Genomic DNA, 19,212 nt, shown 5'->3' on the forward strand with positions numbered 1-19,212 from the left:
GACACTTTTCCTTTGTTAGGTTCAAGTGCCCACCACACAGCTTGTCACACCGTAGACCCTTAACCTTTAAAAATTTATAATTTGCAAGTTTGATTATCAGGGTTTGTCCTGGGTCTGATATTCCCTCGGTGCAGGGCCAAATTCAGTTTTGGCCCAACCCAGCGGAGGACTAAATTCTCCCCTCCCGCGGCAGGAGCCAGTCCGGGTTTATTGTGAGCTTACAGCGCTGTGATCAAGCTTCTAGCCAGTGACGGTGACAATGCGGCAGCGTCGCCTGTCGCCACTCCCCTACCTCGGGCCTTCCCGTCCGCCCGCGCGGGCGTCCTTAGCAACACGCGCGCTCACTCCCTGCCCCGCCCCGTCCGCGCGGCGCGAGGCGGGCCGTCTTTGCGCCTGCGCGTGGCCGCAACCGCCAGTCAGCTTTCTTCCCCGCCCCTCCCGCCCCCCCTCCTCTCTCCTCCTCCTCCTCAGCCTCCCGGAGCGAGACATCAATATGGAGCCTGAGGACCTGCCGTGGCCCGGCGAGCTCGAGGAGGAGGCGGAGGGGGCGGAGGTGACGGAGGAGGTGGCAGAGGAGACGGAGGAGGCCGAGGTGCCAGAGGAGGCGGAGAGCTTGGACGAGGATGAGGTGGTGATGGTGGAGGACGTGGAGGACGAGGAGGGTCGGGACCTGGACGCGGACTTAAACTACGAGAGCCAGCCCCGGGAGAGTACAGACGACGAGGAGGACGAGGAGGCCGAGGCCTGGCTGCAGGCACACCCCGGCAGGCCTTTGCCTCTGCCCTCGTTCGCGCAGTACCGCTACTTCGAGGGCGAGCGGACCGGCCTGGAGAAGGTGAGCCTGGGCGGGGAGCGGTGTGGCACGCCGTCGGGCAGGGTGACTGCCTGGGCTGCCTCCTGCTCTCCGCCTGTCACGATGCCTGACCGATACTATAAATGCGCTTAAAGGCTTGTAAGGACCATCTCAACTCTTATCCAGGTTCTGGCTGATGACTCCAATCTCCCAGTTCTTCCGGGCAACGACCTCTTGTTTCACCCCCTCGGGGATCCTGGGCCTTTAGAATTACACCAGGTGTTCAGACAAGCCAGTATTCCCTGCCTGTGTAGTTAAAAACCGCTTTGGGGAGGAGGTGGGGTCTATCGTGTCGCGAAGGAGGGGAAAAAGGCGGAGTCCGCTTGGAGAGATGGAGAGAGTGGTTACCCGGGGACTATCTTGTTGGGAAGACAATTAGGAGATTAGTTTAATGCCTGAGTGCAGGACTCCCCGCAGGGAGTTGGGTGGATTAAGTATACTGCACGAGTAGTTAGTCTCAAAAGGCTCCTCGAAGATTGTTCTTCTCTGGACCCTCGCTTGTAGCAATAAAGGGGTTCCCAGCCGGTAGGAGGGGCTTAGAAATGCAGGAGAGGCTTATGCCGTAGCTCCAAGTAGTCTGGAAAACTAGGAAGTACAAGGTAATGCGCAGTGGAGAAAAAGCCTTTTTAATGATTGGCTCTTAAAGATCATTTTGAAAATAATTGCATTTAACCGGTTGCTTTTCAGGGAGGAAAGATAGATTTGCCATACAATTCGGATATCAAGTCCTCAGACATTTATTAAGTTTCTATTCTACATTGTGGGGACAAAAAGAAGCGTAGGGTTTGTTGTCTAGGACTGCCCCTTAGACAAGATATAAACTGCAGAGTGAGACAACAAAAGTACAATTGAAAAGACAGAAAAAAGACTGTATAGATCTATGCTGTTCAATACAATAGTCACTAGCCACATATGACTCTTTACATCTTACTTAGTTAAAAATAAGTAAAATTAAAAATTCAGTGCCTGTGTTGTACTAACCACTTTTCAAGTGCTCAGTAGCCACACTTGACTAGTGGCCACCCTATTGGACAATGCAGATATAGAAGAGTTCCATCATCACAGAAAGTTCTCTTGGTCAGTGATGCTATGGACTGTTGATCATTAAAGAACAATAGTTGTTTTGCCTGGTAAATATCCCTTAATTCATTGAGCATATATTATTGAGCATTCGCCATGGCCCATGCATTGTGCTGGATGCTAAGGAACCTTGGTGAAAAACGTTTTTTTATCTCTGCCTTTCTAGTGTTCACAATCTAGAGAGGCAGGCAGACAATATGTAGATGGTGCCATAAATAAAAGTAAAACTGATACATGTTAACATGCTTTGAAAACATACAGTAAGAAATGTGACTTTGTCAGTGAAGCTGGAGAAAGCTTTCCTAGGAAGTTATAATAGAGCTGAGATCGGAAGACAGATTAAGGTTAACTGGGCAAAGGGAAGGGAGAGAGCCGTCTTAGTTGAGGGAAAGCACATGGAAAGGTACTGTTGGTTAGAGAGAGCATGGCATTATTAAGGAATGAAAGGCCAGTGTGGGTTGAACAGAGACTTCAAGGCTTTGTGTGCTATGCCAAGGATTTGGAGGATTTGGGAAGTCATTGAAAAGGTTTTCAACAGAGGGTGGTATATGATAAATTTGTATTTTTGAAAGGTCACTTTGTAGCAGAGTGGAAAACAGCTTTGACAGCAAGGTGGAGTGGGGAGTAACAATAAGGTCAGGGATGCTAATTAGGAGGCCATTGCAGTATTGCCAGGTATTTGGGAAGAGGGAAGTGGTGGTGGATATAGAAAAAAGTAGACTGATTCAGAGAGATTTAAGAGGTAACATCATCACACTTATACACTAACTTTATTATTACAGTAATAATGGATTAGATGTGGAACATGAGGGCAAGAAGGGGTCCAGTTGTTAGGTTATTGGAAGAATGGTTGTGCTGAATATGAAGATATGGCTAGGTTTATGGTGTGGGAGGTGGTCAGGGGGTTAGATGATAGGATTGGTTGGCATGGTTGTTAAGGTTGTGGTTTTGGTTTTGGAGATCAGAGGAAAGGTCTAGGCTGGAGATTTAAAGTTGTAAGTTACCTACATATAGACTGTAATTAAAGCCACACTTGTGGACAAGGTCTCCTTTTATTTTGTTCTATGACTTCTTGTTTGAATAACTATTAATGCTTAAATTTATATCTTCAAGCCTAAGGAGGAATGTTTTAATTAAACCACTTGAACTCTTATTACAGCCAATGTGGAAAAGTTATTGTCCTGTTTAACAGCGCTTTATCTATGTGTAATAGAAAATCTTGCTTCTTAGAGCCCAGAATGTGTGTGTGTTTTAAGAGAAATCAAAGATATTCTCTTACTTACCTTAGAGAATATATGAAGTTATAGATGTATTAAAGGTAGTTTTAAGATAATATGAAGAGTATTAAGATAATTTTTCTTTTAGTTCATTGACATATTAAAACTTATTGGCATTAAGTTGGAAAATGTTTAAAGGAGAAACTAATGTTTCTTGCTAGAAATTTATGAACTATAACATTTTTTGAAGATGAGTTTGTTGTGTAGTATTTAATGCAGTGTATTAAAAAGATGAGACCAAATAATAGGAAACACTAATTTATTTATTTAGTCTCAAGTTAAATGACAAAATTGTAATATTTGATTCGCTCTCTCATGCATCTCTTACTACATATAAAGATGTAGTGGTGATGTATAAGGTAGTGATTAAGTTTGTACTCCTGCTAAGGCATGGAACTGTTTAAATTCAGAATGAAATGTGATCAGCCTTACAACCACGTCTTTGAAGCCCTTGTTGTGTTGGTCTTTTGCTGGTCCTGCAGACCGTTCAACATGGATCATTTCAAAGACCTCTCCTTGTAATTCCTAAACCTAAATTTCTGAGCTGTGCTAGGGAAAATGATTCAGTTCCGTGTATAGCTATCTCTAGCAATTCTTGGTCTTCAACTTCTAACTGGGTGGGTCATCAACAGTGCTTGGAAATCTTTTTACGTTTTCTCGCTTCTTTTTACTTCTTCCCTCTTAGCTAGGTAGGCCGGTAGCGCTCATCCAGTGTTCAACATCCTCCCATCAGCAGGTTATCATTTCGTAGAAGGAGAGAACACGCACCTGAATCCCTTCACTTTCCAGCTCCCCATCTCCAAATTTATCTACACTGCACAATTCTTAATCTTTTTTCACCTCTTAATATGTATTTTATTTTTAATATTAATCCTTTCTTTGCTCCTTGGCTAAAAACTGTTAGTCGTAGTATGTAATTCTCTTCAGGAACTGCGGGATTTTATTTGCAGGTATTTTATAAGTGATACCCATTTTAAGTTTTAAAATAAATTGTTTCCTTGACCTGTTTTTGTCAGATTTGACATCAGTATTACGCCATTTTCATGCAAGGTATTTGTATTGTCCTTTGCTACCCCTGGTCATTCGCAGAGTGAAAGAATTCACCAGACTCAGAAAAGTGAGAAAACAAGGAGAGGTTTTATTAAAGTCAGGAGGAAAGAAGCTAGTGGCAGGATCTAAGGAAGACTCCTGCCCTTTATAATCTAGGCTAGCTTTTTCTTATATAGAAATTGGTAGGTAAATTTTCTTACAGCAGGAGATGTGACATCCCTCTGAGATCATTTGATTGATATGTGCAGGTTATATAACTAGTTTCTTTCTGCACTTGCTCTTACCCATAATGCATACAGAAAAACCCAGGGAGGTGGGGGGCAGGCCTTAATGTTTATTTTATTTTGGGCCAGAGTTGAGATAGCAGCCAGGCTCCAGCAGTTTGCACATGTGTTAGAAACCAGCTAATTCCAGTTGGGTCTTAACTCCCCTTTTTAGGGATGTTTGGACAGCTCCATTGATCTGTAGGGATGAGCCTGGGCAGTTCCTGGGGAGGGGTTTCAGGCCTGGGCAGTCCCTTTTTGGGCTCACTTTTATTAACCCTTTTTTGCCTCATCAGTATTGGGAGGATTTTTATTTTTCTAATAAAACAGTTTAAGTAATACATGAATTTTTCTTGCATGTTTGAAAAATAATCATGAGTGAAACTACTTTGAGTCAGTATTCCTTTCAGGGTTATAGTCTATATAGATTCACTTTTCTTGAGTAATTTTGGTAATTTATGATTTTTCTAGAAAATCATTTCAGCAAGGTTTTCTAGTTAATTATAGTAGAGTGCTATATAGTATTGTTTATTTTTTCAACTGCATCTGTGGTCATTTCCATTTCTCATTCCTATTTTTATGTAATTGTGTTTTATTTTTCTCTTGATCTGACTAGCGAGGGGTTTATTTATTTTACTTGTTTCATTCAAGGCAACAGCTCTTGGATTTAAGTTTAGTTCTATTTCTTTTTATAACATAATTCATTAATTCAGTTTTCATCCTTTACTATTTCCCTAGATTTATTTTGATTTACTTAATGTACTAAATTCTTAATTGTCTTATTTAAAACATTTTTAACAGCTTTATTGAGACATTATTCATATACCATACAATTTACCCTTACTTTAAAGTGCACAATTCAAAAGCATTTGAGATTTTGCTTTCTGGCCATTGTTATCAGTTTGGCTCAAATAAACTCTTACAAAAATTTTTTAAAAGTGCACAATTCACTAGTTTTCAGTATATTCATAGTTATGTGCAGCCATTACCACAGTCAATTTTGAATATGTTTATCACCTCAAAAAGAAACCCTGTACACTTCAGCTATCAGTCACCTATCTTCCATTCCTTTAAGTAATCATTAATCTTTCTCTGTAGACTTACCTATTCTGGGTACTTAATATAAATGGAGTCATATATTATGTAGTCCTTTGTGACTGGCTTTTTTTACTTTGTATAATGTTTTCGGGAAACATCCATGTATTTAGCATGCATCAGTACATCATTCCTTTTTATGGCTGGATAACAGTCCATGGCATGGATATACTACAGTTTGTTTGTCCATTCATCAGTTGATGGACTTTTTCCTTCTTTCCCTTTTGGGTATTATGAACAATGCTGCTGTAAACATTTGTGTACAAGTTTTTGTATGGACATGTTTTCATTTCTTTTGGCTGTATATTTAGGAGTGGAATTGCTGGGATACACGGTAACTCTAACCTTTTGAGGAACTGCTAGACTGATTTTCAAAGTGCCTGCACCATTTGACAACCCACCAGCAATATATAAAAGTTCCAGTTTCTCCACATCCTCTCCAGCACTTATTATCTGACTTTTTGATTATAGCCATCCTAGTGGGTGTGAAGTGGTATCTCGTGATTTTGATTTGCGTTTCCCTGATGGCTCATGATATTGAGTGTTTCTTCATGTACATATTGGCTATTTGTATATCTTCTTTGGCAAAATGTCCATTCAGATCCTTTGCCCATTTTTAACTGGGTCATTTGTCTATTTACTATTGAGTTGTACAAATTCTTTATATATTTCTCATATTCTCCACAATGTGAACCTTCAGATTCCCTTATAAGGTAGATGATTTGCAATATTTTCTCTCAGTCTGTGGGTTGTTGTTTCACATCCTTGATAATGTTCAAGAATGTGAAGTCTTATTTATCGTCTTTTTCTTTTGTTCATACTTTTGGTACCATATCTTAGAACCCATTGCCAAAAGTGAAGTTGTTTACCCTGTGTTTTTTCTTGAAAGTTTTATAGTTTTTTTATTACATTGAGGTCTTTGATCAATTTTGAGTTAATTTTTGTATGTAGTGTGAGGAAAGGGTTCAACTTCATTCTTTTGCATGTGACTGCCTAGTTGTCTCAGCACTGTTTGCTGAAGAGGCTGTTCTTTCCTAATTGATAAGTCTCAGCATCCTTGTTGAAAATCAGTTGATCATAGATGTATGGGTTTATTTCTGGGTTCTTAATTCTATTCCATTATTTTATATGTCCAACTTTATGCTATGCCACACTTTTTTGAATACCGTTGCTTTGTAGTAAGTTTTGAAATGAAGATGTGTGAGTCCTCCAGCCTTATTCTTTTTTTTCAAGATTTTTTAGCTCTTCTGGGTTCCTTGTAATTCTATATGAATTTTAGGATCAGCTTTTCAATTTCTACAAAGAAGTCAGCTGGTATTTTGGTGTGAATTACATTGAATTTATAGATCAATTTGGAAGTACTGCCATGTTAACAATGTTAGGTCTTCTGATCCATGATCATGGGGTATCTTTTTATTTCTTTAGATCTTCCGTAAATCTGTTCAATAATGTTTTGTAGTTTTCAGAGTATAAGTTTTAACTTTTCTTAAATTCTAAATATTTTTTGATTCTTTTTAGTGTCATTGTAAATGGAACCCCCCCACCCCCCATTTTTGGATTATTCATTGCAAGTGTATAAAAAGACAGGTGATTTTTTTGTATATTTATCTTGTATTCTGCAACTTTGCTAAACTTGTTATGAGTTCTAAGAGATTTTTTAGTGGATGTGCTAAGATTTTTTTAAAAAAGAAGACCATGTCACATGCAAGTACATATACTTTTATTCTTCTTTTCCAATCTGAATGCCTTTTATTTATTTTTTTCTCCCCTAATTTTCCTGGATAGTACCTCCAGTATAATGTTGAACAGAAGTGGTAAGAGTGGATATCCTCGTCTTATTCCTGATCTTAGGGAAAAAGCATCCAGTCTTTCACCAAAAGTATGGTGTTAGTTGTGGGTTTTTCATAGATGCCCTTGTCAGATTGATATAGTTTTCTTCTATCCTAGTTTCTTGAGTGTTTTACCATGAAAGGGATATTAATTTTGTCAAATTATTCTATTAATTGGTGTATTACATTAATTGATATTGGATTGTTAAGCCAATATGCATTCTGGGAATAATTTACTTCATTATGGTGTATGAATATTTTATATGTTGCTGGAACATTAATACACCAATTTGCTAGTGTCCTTTCTTTTTTTTAACTTCTGCATCTATATTCCCAAGATATTGGGTCTGTAGTTTCTTGTGTCTTTTTGTCTGGTTTAGTTATCAGGGTAATACTGGCCTCATAAAGTGAGTTGCAAGTGTTCCTTCTGTTTTGGGAAGATCTTGGCACTAACAATTCTTTGACTGATAGATTTCACCATATGGTTTTGGGTTTTTCTTTTTGGGAAGTATTTTAATTATTAATTCATATTCTTTTCTTGCTATGGCTCTACTCAGGTCATCTATTCCTTCTTTTTAGTTGCAGGTGTACATCATAGTTATTCAACAGTACCCACCTGGCACTATACATAATTATTACCATATTATTGGTTATATTCCCTGTGCTAAGGAAGTGATCACCATTATAAGTCCAACAACCATCTGACACCATACCACTCAATCACAATATTATTGACTGTATTTCCTATGCTATATATTACATCCCCAGGACTTACTTGTTTTATACATGGTACTTTGAACCTCTTATTCCCCTTTATCTTCCTCCCTTTCAAAAATTTTAAATTGCAGTTGTCATTCATTATTATTTTATGTTAATTTCAGGTGTACAGCATAGTGGTTAGACATTTGTATAATTTATTCAGGGATCCCCCTAACTAATACCCACCTGGCACTATGCATACCGTGTTTCCCCCAAAATAAGACCTAGCTGGACCATTAGCTCTAATGCATCTTTTGGAGCAAAAATTAATATATGACCCGGTTTTATTTGACTATAATATAAGACTGGGTATAATATAACATGACATAACATAACATAATACTGGATCTCATATAATATGATATAGTATAATACCTGGTCTTATATTAATTTTTGCTCCAAAAGATGCATTAGAGCTGATGGTCTGGCTAGGTCTTATTTTCGGGGAACACGGTAGTTACTATCATATTATTTATTTTATTCCCTGTGCTTTACTTTATATCCCCATGACTATTTTATAATTACTGATTTATATTTCTTAATCCCTTCATGTTTTTCATCGTTCCTCAAACCTTCCTCCTATCTATTACCCAGTTAGATCTAGTACCCATCTGACACCATGCGTAGTTATTACAATATTACTGACTATATTCCTTGTTAAAACCTATATCTCCATGACTACTGTGTAACAACCAATTTGTACCTCATAATCCCTTCCCCTTTTTCACCCACCCGCAATCCCCCTACCATCTGGCAACCATCAAAATATTCTCTGTATCTATGAGTTTGTTTCTGTTTCATTTGTTTGTTTATTGTGTTCTTTAGATTCCACTTATAAGTGAAATCATATGACAGTTGTCTTTGGCTGTCTGACTTACTACATTAAGGACAATACCCTCTAGGTCCATCCATGTTGTCTCAGATGGCAAGATTTTGTTCTTCTTTTTACGGTTGAGTAATATTTCATTGTATATATGTACCACCTTTTTATCCATTCAGCCATTCAAAGGCATCCAGGTTGCCTTTATATCTTGACTGTTGTAAATAATGCTGCAATGAACATATGGATGAGCACATTCCCTTGAAGTAGCATTTTGGGTTTCTTTGGATAAATACCCAGAAGTGGGATTACTAGGTCCTTTGTCTCTTGTTTTAAAGTCTATTTTGTCTGATTTAAGTATTGCTACCCCACTTTTGGTTTGTTTGTTTCCATTTGGATGAAATATCTTTTTCCATCCCTTTACTTTCAGTCTTTGTGTGTGTGTTTCGAGCTGAGGTGAGTCTTTTGAAGGCAACATATATAAGGGTCTTGTTTTCTTATCAATTCAACCATTTACTCCATTTACATTGAAAGTAATTGTTAATAGATATGTAGTTATTGCCATTTTATTATTTATAGTTTTGATTGTTTTTTTCATCTTAGAGAAGTCCGTCTAAGATTCCTTGTAATACTGGTTTGGTGGTGATGCATTTTCTTGTCTGGGAAGCTCTTAATCTTTCCTTTAACTCTAAATGATAGATTTCCTGGGTAGAGTAATATTGGTTTTAGGTCCTTGCTTTTCATCACTTTGAATATTTCCTGCCACTCCCTTCTGGCCTGCAAAGTTTCTGTTGAGAAATCAGCTGACAGTCTTATGGGAGCTCCCTTGTAGGTAACTGCTTTTCTCTTAATGCTTTTAATATTCTCTCTTTGTCTTTAACTTTTGACGTTTTAATTATGATGTGTCTTGGTGTTGGCGTCTTTGAGTTCATCTTGTTTGGGACTCTCTGTGCTTCCTGGGCTTGTCTATCTACTTCCTTCACCAGGTTAAGCAAGTTCTCCATCATTATTTCTTCAGATAGTTTTTCAATTCCTTGCGCTCTCTCTTCTTCTGGTACCCCTATGATGCAAATGTTGGTAAGATTGATGTTGTCCCAGAGGCTCCTTAAATTCTCATTTTTTTTGGATTCTTTTTGCTATTCTGATTGGGAGTTTTCTGCTAACTTATCTTCTAAATTGCTGATTCAGTCCTTTGCTTCATCGAATCTACTGTTGATTCCCCATAATGTATTCTTCATTTCTGTTATTGTATTATTTACTTATGACGGGTTCTTTTTTTGTTTTCTATCTCCATTTTTATGTTTCCTAGCTCTTTTTTGAAGTTCTCCCTGAGCTCACTGAGCATCCTTATAACCAGTATTTGGAACCATATGTTGGGTAGATTGCCTGTCTCCATTTTGTTTAGTTCTTTTTCTCGAACTTTGTTCAGTTCTTTTATTATGACATGTTTCTTTGTCTCCCCATTTTGGCTGCCTCCCTGTGTTTGTTTCTATATATTAGGTAAGGCTGCTATGTCTCCCAGTCTTAATAGAGTGGCCTTATGTTGTAGGTGTGCTGTGGGGCCCAGTGGCACAGTCTCAACAGTCACCTGAGCTGCAGACTCCAGGTGTGTTCCTTGTGTGGGTTGACTGTACCTTCCTCTTGTAGTCGAGTCTTAGTTGCTGTTTGCATGACAGTGGGAGGGATTGACCCTCATGCTCATTGGTTGTGAAGACTGGCTGTGACTACAGTGGAGGAGTTGTGGTGCAGGGGCTGATCCTACAGAACAGGATCTGCCTCAGCAGGGCTCTGGTGCCTGCCCAGTCTGCCCCTTGGGTGTGTCGTCCTTGGAGGCAGTTGGGTGATAATCCAGCTTGTTTTGAAGCTGGCCACTGGGTGTGCCAGCCCCAGGGCCACCTGTGAGGTACCCCCTTCAGTTCAGATTCAGCCGCAGCCCGTGCCCCACCCAGGTGCACATGGCAGGAGCCACAGAGCAATATGCAGATGGCCGCCGCCTGCACTGTGCTTGGAAGTGCTTCGAGGACAACCTGCGAACAACAGCCGGCTGGCACTAGTGCCAGCCTTAGGGCTGCTGTATCAGAGGTATGGGACATGATCATGCCTGATGCTGCTTGTCTGGGTTCCATGAACCTTTGAGAGACCCTAGGAAAGTCTGCAGCATGAGCCAAAGCAGGCGGTTTGTAGGAAAAAGCCACTGGAAGCAGCTCGGGTGTGCCTGAAAGTTGGGTGGGGTGGGGTCTCAGAATCACCAGGGCATGGCAAAGGAATTGTGTCAGCCAACTTGATGGAGACTGAGATATGGCAGCTGCCTGTGTCAGCACGCAGGAACGGGGAGGGCTCAACAAAGCAACAATGGCCTCCGCCAGCTCCTCTGTCCAGGAGAAAGCTACCCTTCCAGCCCTTGTCCTGAAGCCAGACAACTCAGTTCCCCCCTACCCCCGGATGTCCCTGTTGCCTCTCTAACTGCTGTACCAGCACTGGCGCTCAGAGCCAGTGATTCCATTGTTAAGTATGTGCGTTTGTGCCTTTAAGAGGAGCTGTTGGGACTCCAGCCGCCCTTTGTCTCAATCAGCCAGAATCTCCGCTTGTTTTCACAACCAGAAATTATCAGAACTTCTCTCCCTGGCACTGGAATCCTGGGCTGGGACCCCTTGCTCCTTCAGAGTAGACCTCCACAGCCACAATATCTCTCCCAATTTTTAATGGTCACATGCAGGTGGGGGATGAGCCTGCTCTGTGTCTCTTCCTCTCCTGCCAGTCTCAAGGTAGCTTCTTCTGTATGTCCTTAGTTGTAGGACTTCCATTCAGCAAGATTTCATGTGATTCTCAGTGATGGTTGTATTGTAGTTCAGTTGTAATTTTGATGTGGTTGTCAGAGAAGGTAAGCACAGCCTTTACTCTGCCATCTTGACTGGAACTTTCTTGTCTATTCCTTCTTGAGTCAGTTTCACTAATTTGTTATTTTCTAGGTGTTTGTCCATTTCCTCTAAGTTATCAAATTTTTAAATATACACTTTTTCGTAGTACAGATGCTTCTTGACTTATGATGCAGGTAAGTTCCAATAAAACCATTGCAAGTTGAATATATTGTAAGTTGAAAATGCATTTAATACATCTAACTTACTGAACACCGTAGCTTAGTGTAGCCTTAAATGTACTCAGAACACTTACATTATTGGGATGTAGCCCCAGCATAAATCGAAGAGCACCTGTAATTGCTTTCCTCTGTCTCACCAGAAATAGGAGACCCAGATGGGCATTTTGTAGGCTTGATGGGATATGAAAACAAAACAATATCCAAAAAATGCTGGCAACATAGTATTCTGTAGAGTATCAGTTATTTACCCTCGTGATCTCATGGCTGACTGGGAACTGAGGCTTGCTGCTGCTGTCCAGTATCACGAGAGAGTATCTTACTGTATATCGCTTGTCCAGGAAAAGATCAAAATTCAAAATTTGAAGTATGGTTTCTGCTGACTGTATATAACTTTCTATCATTGTAAAGTAAAAAAATTGTAAGCTGCACCATCATAATTAGATCTATAGTCAAGTTCCCTCTTTAATTTCTGATTTTAGTAATTTGAATACTCTGTTTCTTGGTGAGTCTAGCTAAAGGTTTTTTAATTTTGGTGATATTTTTCAAAGACCCAACTTTTAGTTTCATTGATTTTCACTATTCTCTGTTTCATTTATTTTAGTCTTATTTCCTTCCTTCTGCTTTCTTTGGGTTTAATTTTCTCTTTTCTAGTTTAAGGTGCAAGTGTAGGGCTATTGATCTACATCTTTGTTCTATTTGTGATATATGTGTTTACAGATATAAATTTTCCTCTGAGCACTGCTTTAGCTGCATCCCATATGTTTTGGTATGTAGTATTTTATCATCTCAAAGTATTTGAAAATTCTTTTTGTGATTACGTTTTTGATCCATTAGGAGTTATTTAGGAGTGTGTTGCTTGATTCCACATTTTTGTGAATTTCCTAAATTTCCCTCTGTTGATGATTTCTAATTTCATTCCATTTTGGCTGAAGAATATACTTTCTATGATTTCAGTTACGTAAATTTTTTGAGGTTTGTTTTATGGCCTAACATCTGGTCTGTCCTGGAGAATGTTACATTTGTGCTTGAGATGTTGAGAAGAATGTGCATTCTGCTCCTCTAGGGTGGAGTATTCTGTAATGTCTTTAGATCTAGTTTGTTTATAGTGGTGTTCAGATCTTATATTTCGTTGGTCTTCTGTCATGATGACCATCTTTTTTTTAACAGACTTTTTTGGGAGTAATTTTATGTTTACAGGAACATTGAGCAGAAAGTACAAAATTCCCATATAGCACTTTCCCCTCCCCTATTTTCTTTGTTATTAACATCTTGCAATAGTGAGGTACATTTGCTGTAATTTGTAAGCTAATATTGATACATTTTTGTTAATCACAGACCATAGTTTACATTAGGGTTTGCTCTTTGTACATCCTATGGGTTTTGACAAATGTGTAATGACATATAGCTCCTATTATAGTATCCTACAGAATAGTGTCCCTACACTAAAAATCCTGTGTACTCTACCATGTTTCCCTGAAAATAAGACCTAGCCGAACCATCCGCTCTAATGCATGTTTTGGAGCAAAAATTAATATAAGACTGGGTCTTACATTATATAACACCCGGTATTATATTATATTATACCTAGTATTATATATTATATGATATTATACCCAGTATTATATTACATCATATCATATCATATCATATCATATCATATCATATCATATATCATATCATATATTATACCCGGTCTTATATTAAAATAAGACCAGGTCTTATATTAATTTTTGCTCCAAAAGACGCATTAGAACTGATGGTCTGGCTAGGTCTTATTTTCAGGGAAACACGGTAGGTGGAAGATCTGTATACTGAAAGCTGTAAAACATTGATGAAAAAGTTGAAGAAGATGCAAAGAGATGGAAAGATATTCTGTGCTCATGGATTCGAAGAATTAATATTGTTGAAGTGTCCATACTACTCCAAGCTACAGATTGAGTGCAATCCCTATCGCAATTCCAATGGCATTTTTCAGAGAAATGAACAAAAGAAATCCGTAAATATGCATGGAACCACAAAAAACCCTGAATAGCAAAAGCAGTCTTGAGAAAGAACAAGGCTAGAAGCATCACACTCCCTAATATCAAGCTATGTTACAAAGCTGTAGTAATTAAACCAGTATGGTGCTGCCATAAAAACAAACTCCATTGATCAATGGAACAGAGCAGAGAGCCCAGAAATAAAACCATGCATATATGGCCAATTAATTTACAACAAAGTAGCCTAGCATATACAATGGGGAAAGGACAGTCTCTTCAATAAATGGTGGTGGGGAAATTGGACCACTGTCTTACACTATATATAAAAATTAACTCAAAATGGCTTGAAGACTTGAAGGTAAGACCTGAAACCATATAACTCATAGAAGAAAGCATAGACAGTAAGGCCTTTTACATAGGCCTTGGCTATGATTTTTGAATCTGACACCAAAAGCAAAAGCAACAAAACCAAAAATAAACAAGTGGGACTACATTAAACTAGAAACTTTCTGTACAGCAAAGGAAACCAATGAGAAAATATTTGCAAGTCATACATCTGAAAAGTGGTTAATAGGCAAAAAATATATATAAATAGCTCATATAACTCAATAGCAAAAAACAAACAATCCACTTAAAAAATGGGTAGAAGACCTGAATAGACATTTTTCCGAAGAAAACATGTAGATGGCCAACAAGTACATGAAGAGATGCGCAACATCATTAATTAGGGAAATGCAACCCAAAACCTTGAGATAGCATCTCACACCTGTTAGAATAACTGTTACCAAAAAGACAAAAAAATAACAAGTGTTGGTAAGGATGTGGAGAAAAAGGAAAGCCTTGTGCACTGTTGGTGGGAATGTAAATTGATACAGTTACTATGGAAAACAGTATGGAAGTTCCTCAAAAAATTTAAAATAGAGCTATAATATAAGCTAGCAATTCCTCTCTGGGTAGTTATTCAAAGAAAATGAAAATACTCAAAAATATAATATGCACCCCCATGTTCACTGCAGTATTGTTTACAGTAGCCAAGATACGCAAACAGCCTAAGTGTTCATCGATGGATGAAGAACATTGTATATGCATACAATGGAATATTATTTGTCCATAAAAAAAATAAAACCTTGCTATTAGGGACAACATGGATAGACCTTGAGGGCATTCTGCTAAGTGAAATAAGTGGGACAGGGAAAGACAAATACTGTATAATCTCTCTTTTTGTGGAATCTAAAAGAACAAGAACAACAAAAACTAAGCCCTAGATGCAGAGAATGGATTGATGATTCTAGAGGGTGGGAGAAATGGGTGAACTGTTTTTTTTTTTTAAGTTTAAATAACGAATAAAAATTTTTATGAAGGAAAAATGCTGATTAACTAATATTATTATGCCTATATATGGCTGAAAATGTTAAAGACTGTGCTGGCAAATATGATTAAAAGTCTAATCTACCACTACCAAATAAGAAATGTGAAGATGTTACAATATAAAGAAATTTATTGTTGCTATACTTTATGAGATTTAATTGGGAAAAAAGATGCAGTAATGTAGTTTGAGCAAATTCAGTGCTCATTCCTAATCAAATTAATTCAATGTGAAAATGAAAGAATACTTTCATAGCATGATAGAAAGAATATTCTTAATTATTAACCAATACAAAATTCAGAAGGAAGGTGCCTTATAAAACTGGTTATCATTAGTATTTAATTCAACTTTAATTCAACATTGCTACTTAGTATGGTCTGGATTGGTGCTAGTCCATGAATTTCTTGTTACTGGTCTCTTAAGAAATAAGTATGAGAAATGAGAGGAAGAGTTTAGAGACTTTTATAGCATTTTGACAGTGATTTTATATTTTTCAGAATTAGTAATGAGACATTTGGGCTTATATTTTGTAGTTGGGCTTATACTAGGGATGCCAAAAAAATGTATACAAGTGGTCACTTTGGTCAACGTTGCTCAAGCAGTAGTTCGCCATAATCAGAATTGTCTGGACGCTGATGGTAACCACTTTGAGCACCTCTTGTAATTGCAGAAGTCAAACGTGACTTGTATTCATCTTTTATTTTCGGTATATATTGAGTATTACAATTTTAATACAGTTTTCCTTTCTTAAAATTGTATATACTCTGTTTCCCCGAAAATAAGACCCAGTTGCATTAGAGCTGATTGCATCTTTTGGAGCGAAAATTAATATAAGACCCAGTCTTATTTTACTATAATGTAAGACCGGGTGTAATTAATATAATACTTGGTCTTATATTAATTTTTTCTGTGAAAGATGCATTAGACCTGATTGTCCGGCTAGGTCTTATTTTTGGGGAAACAGTACATTTTGGGGCACACTCGACATCAAATTTCATTTTTCTAGCTATTTGTACTAGTTTTTATTAGTTTATTTTTATTTACTTATTAATTTTTATTAGTATTTTAATAAAACGTGTTTTTGTGATGAATTAGAAGTGGGAAAAACTGGTCCTTCTCATAGATATTTTTAGAAGCATTGCTGTGAGTCATGCCACTAATGTAAGAGTAAATATTTGAAAGAGACAAACGTATCACTATTCATGGATGACATGATAATGTTATTTATTGAGAGGAGTGACTAGTCCACTGGAAACTAGTATAGCTAATAAGAATTCAGTGTAATAGTCACATGTAGAAAATATTGTAGCTTTAGGTTTGGAAAATATTTTCAGTTTTATAATTGTAACACACTTCATCATACAGAACCAAATTTGTTTTAATGATGAGAATTAACTGTTAAAGAATTGCTGGCACAAGTGCCAGTGATTCAACTCGTTGAGAGATGGGTAGGTATGTGAAGGAGGTCTAAAATATAGTCAATATTGTGAAAAACATAGAGCAGCATTACTTTTTCAAAATTTTGAGGAGAATGCCATCAAATAGGAAGCTATATGCTACATGAATGGACATTTTGATCAAAATGTTAATGTATGTTAATTCAGTTAATAACTTAGCATATTTTTTCCTTTACATTTATTGTTTTAGAGAACAGAATCTTGGCATTTTCTTCCTCAAGAAATCGACTCTTCCCACACCTCGGACACAACACAGACCAGGATTAATATGAGAGAGGAAAGAACGGAAGTGACAGATTTCCCCTCTGTGGAGGAAGGTATATTGACCCAAGCAGAAAATCGAGTCAAGGAACCCAGCAGAGGTCTCTTTTGTTCTCCGTTGCTAGGTAATGCCTCTTTTTTTAAAACAAACAAACAAACAAACAAAACTTGTAGTAATACGTCACATTTATTTATAAAATACTTTTGGGAGACTGCAAGTCTTGCAGCTAAATCCTTTCTTTAGTTGAGGTGCTCTGTAGGTCCATACTCAAAGTTATCAGCTTATTTCTAGTTTTCCATACAGGCCAGCTGGTGTAGTTATGTTAAATGTGCAGTTGCCTCTCATTTTATCATGCTCTATTGTTCACAGAAAGCAGAAAGCTGATAACTTCCTCTCTGGTGGGTATACCTCCTCATTCCTGAATTTGTGGGGGTTATTCTTGGGGTAAATCATATATTATCCTTTTACTCCTCAGCAGTGGTGACTCCATGATCCTTATACAAACTAAAAGCAAATGTTGATACTTACCTCATTAGACTTTTAGAATTAGTTAAAACATACGGTCTCAGTTTTCAGACCGAAAAATTGAGATAAAGAGGTTAAATGATTTGTCTGAGGTCGATCTTGACTGCTTTCCTCTGCTTAATATGGAACTCATTTATTAGCTCTATACAAAAGGTAAACTTTTAAGTACCTTTCAGGTCATCAAAATAGGAGATGGGATTGTACTGTTACTACTTTGGATCATTGCGGATATGTAAGAATACTAAGCCAATACGGTAATGTAATGTTTTTCATGCCTAAATCATAATTCAGACAAGTATTATTTTGTTCTTTCTTTTTTCAGATTTTGTTTTATGAATATTGAAAAAAATACAACCACCACATTTTTAGAATTAGCCTTTGTCTGAGGAATGGGATTCAACCATGAAGTTGTCAAAAGTTTTTTAGAGGAGCGTGAATAGGAGTTAATTCAAGTTCTTTTCAAACATAAGCTAATGCTGTCCAAATCAAAATATTAGTGCCAGTGTATTCTGCGGTGTAGAGCATTAAATTCAATTTTAGTTTCACGTTTTAAGAAAGATGTTGACAACATTAGTGTTTCTTTGTGGGAGGAGATGACTGTGAGAGTAGATGCAAGAGAAGACCACTGTGATCAGGTATTGAAGGGCTGTCATGCTGAAGAGGAAGCAACTTATTTTCATTCATTCATTTCTTTAACAAATATCTAAGTCCTGTGTGTGTTTGATGTTAGGGATATATAGATCAAAGCTACCTCCTCTTCTGGGAAGACAGTCCAGTAAACAGAAAATACCAGTATCATGGATGAGGATTTTAATGGTCTATACCAGGATGTGCAAACTACAGGCTGCAAGCCAAGGCCTGATTTTGCATCAGCTAAGAATGGTTTTTGCATTTATAAAGGATTGATTGTAAAAACAAACAAAAAATAATATGCTATAGAGACCATATGTGACCAACAAAGTCTAAAATATTTACTGCCTGGACTTCTATAAAAATATTTGCTAATTCCTAGTCTAGAGGTTAAAATGATTATACATAACTTAATAGAGAGGCTATTTTAAGCTTGATATAAGAAAGAGCTTTCTAATAGGGTCATTTAATAGGGAAAGGCTATAACAACAACAAAGTGAGCTTATGTCATGGCAGAATGTCAGGCAAAATTCTCTAATAGAAGAACTTCAGCATTGTGTGGGAGATGGCATTGTGTGTGTGGCTTCTAAAATGTTTTCTAATGTAAAGTTTTATAACTCCAGCTTTTCATTTACTATAGATAAGGTAGAACATTTTAAATTATTAGAGCAGATCTTGATGGCTCAGGAAATTTCATCATTGCTGTTTTGTTATGCATGGATACAGTCATTGTGGGTTATATTAGTCTCGTGCTGGAACAGATTCGAAAAAGAGTGATCCAAACTATCAGTAGCGTCCAAATGTGAGGAAATGTGGGGTCTTTGTTAAAAAATCTTAATGATTCTTCGAAGGGTGAAGGACTTGTGAAGG

At 37.7% G+C, this 19,212-nt stretch overlaps 1 protein-coding gene across 4 annotated transcripts in view; it reads left to right on the forward strand.

Annotated features, from left to right (window-relative positions):
• The first annotated feature begins 455 nt into the window (after positions 1 to 455).
• Positions 456 to 19,212, forward strand: part of ALMS1 (ALMS1 centrosome and basal body associated protein) — a 143,069-nt gene continuing 124,312 nt past the window's right edge. For all 4 annotated transcript variants that reach the window (XM_074332174.1, XM_074332176.1, XM_019712865.2 and 1 more), the window contains exons 1-2: positions 456 to 835; positions 17,116 to 17,311. In XM_074332174.1, coding sequence (XP_074188275.1) covers positions 494 to 835; positions 17,116 to 17,311 — 538 coding nt within the window. In that variant the 5' untranslated portion in view covers positions 456 to 493. The remainder of the gene's footprint in view (positions 836 to 17,115; positions 17,312 to 19,212) is intronic.

The sequence above is a fragment of the Rhinolophus sinicus genome, linkage group LG05 (assembly GCF_036562045.2).
Source record: "Rhinolophus sinicus isolate RSC01 linkage group LG05, ASM3656204v1, whole genome shotgun sequence".
NCBI lineage: Eukaryota > Metazoa > Chordata > Mammalia > Chiroptera > Rhinolophidae > Rhinolophus > Rhinolophus sinicus.